Consider the following 2,606-nt stretch of genomic DNA (forward strand, 5'->3'; position numbering starts at 1 on the left):
ACAGTGAATGTTTGTGTAATGGATAAATTTAAAGGGGTATCAACATCATTTATGATAAAAACGAGATTTTACTAGTAAAGAAAAACTAATTACAAGGAATACTATGTCCTCATGCTGTCTTTGATCTGGTTTAATTTGTTAACTCTCTTCATCCAATGCTAGGCCATGACCATTACTAGAACAAGAGAAATTTTACTGCAACACCAGCTTAATTATTTGAATTGTTGTACCATTGAAACTAAAAGTTGGGCATATAAACCTTCATAATGGAGCTAACATCACATAAATCAGAGGATGCATAGACTACGCTACAACTAGAGCTGCTCGATCATATACAAATAACCTAAAACAAATTGCACACATCTTGAATTTACGAGCAAACGATATACATATATGATCGTAAATTCTTGCTTGAAAGCGCGCTCAATAGTTGTTGATCTTGAGCAACTGCGGTGGGGTGAGAAGGCCGTATGAGGTGCAGCCCTTAGCCATGCTGCTTTTCCCCAAACGCCGTGCTGGATTGAAGGGGCTACATGAGCCGTAAGCGAAGCCACAAGGAGGATAATTGTCGATGTCCTTACCTAAATCCATTTCAGCCAAGACTTTGCAGAAGAGATCGACTTCACAAGGGAGGACTATCGGGCCATCGTTTTGGAATCCGTATTCCAATTCAGCATCCTCAAGCAGCATCCTGAACAAAGGGTGGTTTGCAAATTCGGTCTTGATCACGAACCTCTGCTTCTCGGGGCCAACGCAGACCGAGAAACAACCTGTTGGCGCCACTTGGCGCTTGGCGTTGGCCTTGTTAACGTTCTTGGATGCAAACATGTGCGTGGGCCGGGCTGACTGATTCAGCCGCCTGGAGAGTGATAGATAGCTCTCAAGTTTCTTCAATATGGAACTACTCCTCTTATGTTTCTTGTTCTGAACTTCCATATATATATATATATATATATCTTTGTCTAGAGGCAGCAGCAGATAAACTTACTCAGAAACTCCTAAGACAAGTTCGACAACAGTTTCAACCTCTATCGTAAGCCAAATCGAACATAGACCTCATCCTCGGCTTCGTTGTATTGCTCATTACCATTACTCCAGACAACGAATCCCAAACCGATTGGAGATCAAGAATCGCTTCATATAGGCAAATTAAGCCTCCTGGTATCAGAAAAAAGGATTCGAGATCAAGAACTTCTTGAAATGGACCAAAACTTACCCAAAAAACAGGTTCATATGTCCAAATCTAACAATATAAATGACATGAAAAATACACTCAAAATATGCAAGTGTATGTGTGGGGAGTGGGATAAAATAATAGAGAAGATGGAAGCAAGCAACGCTTTCAACCGGGCAATCTTGAAACAAGACAGGCAGAGGCAGCAGTACTATATAGTCCCACCATCACATACCCCACATAGATACTCTTAATAATTAGGGTATTTTGTCAACGCAGAAGGAGCCTCCATTTGAACACAGCTTTTTTCCCAAGTGCCCCACTACGGACAAAGTAGCTAGGATTAGGAATGGGTTATTTCCTGCGAAAATTCAACGCCTCAAGGTGAAGTGCACAAACAGCTAACCATCTTATAAAATCAATAATAAAAACCCATTGGCAGTTAACTACCAGCACACATACATATACATACATACATACATGATGTTTTCAACTTTATTTTTGAAAGAGAAATGCACGATTGGGAGAGTGCTTGAAATGGGGTCGAATGTCTGGTGGAGGTCTATTTTTCTGTGGGAGTTGGTACAATATAAATAATGAAGTGTAGGGTACGTAGGAAAGTGTTAATTGTGAAAACCCTAAGAAATCAGGGCCACTTCTTTTGGGAATTAGTGCAATTTTGACCCTCCTTTTTTTTTTTTTTTAAATAAAGTTTGAAATTTTTCCTTCTAAATTTACAGTATTTATCTGTCACATCTTTTGGAGTTTACAATGTTTATATGTTTATTGCTAAAATTTTAGAAATATGATAATGTAATTGTTCTGTATTTAATTAATTCCGAAAATTAGGTAATCGTCATGAGTATAAGATTTGATCAGATGTGTTTTGGAATTGCATATGGAGATAATTTTTTTGAGATATGGTGATTGTGTTAAATTACATCTTACCATATATTTTTTTAATATATATATAATATAATATAATTAATGTTTAGAGTAATTGATTCGGACTATGAAATCGCAAAGATGATATTGTATTGATTAGAGTAATTAATGATTTATTATTATTATTATTATTATTATTATTGTTATTGTTATTTTGCCAATGATATCATATTTGTACATTATTATAATAATATTTGAAGAGCTAATATTGCAATATCTAGTACCTACCAGTGTTACTGTGATAAAATATAGTTACGTTAGTGATAAAATATTAAATTATAATTTTAAAATTATCACTGAAAAATATAAATATTAAGTGACAATAATATTAATTTTATTATTATTGATTATTAGTGATAAAAATTATGCTAAGAATTGTTACTAAGATAATCAGTGACACATGACAATGCAATTTTTTTTTGTGAAAATTAATTTCTGTAGAATTATAAAATGTCATCCCTAAGTTACAGAATTAAAATTGTATTTT

General features: G+C 34.7%; 1 protein-coding gene across 1 annotated transcript; it reads right to left on the reverse strand.

Annotated features, from left to right (window-relative positions):
- Positions 1-423: 423 nt before the first annotated feature.
- LOC105158157 (auxin-responsive protein SAUR72) lies at positions 424-936 on the reverse strand. Its single transcript, XM_011074801.3, has one exon. The coding sequence runs from the start codon at positions 934-936 to the stop codon at positions 424-426; it is 513 nt and encodes a 170-aa protein (XP_011073103.1).
- Positions 937-2,606: the final 1,670 nt, after the last annotated feature.

Source organism: Sesamum indicum, linkage group LG3 (genome assembly GCF_026168435.1).
Source record: "Sesamum indicum cultivar Baizhima isolate 11 linkage group LG3, ASM2616843v1, whole genome shotgun sequence".
NCBI classification, from domain to species: domain Eukaryota; kingdom Viridiplantae; phylum Streptophyta; class Magnoliopsida; order Lamiales; family Pedaliaceae; genus Sesamum; species Sesamum indicum.

Excerpts from the sequence above, each read along its gene's own strand:
- LOC105158157 (XM_011074801.3), bottom strand. The coding sequence starts at position 936 with ATGGAAGTTCAGAACAAGAAACATAAGAGGAGTAGTTCCATATTGAAG.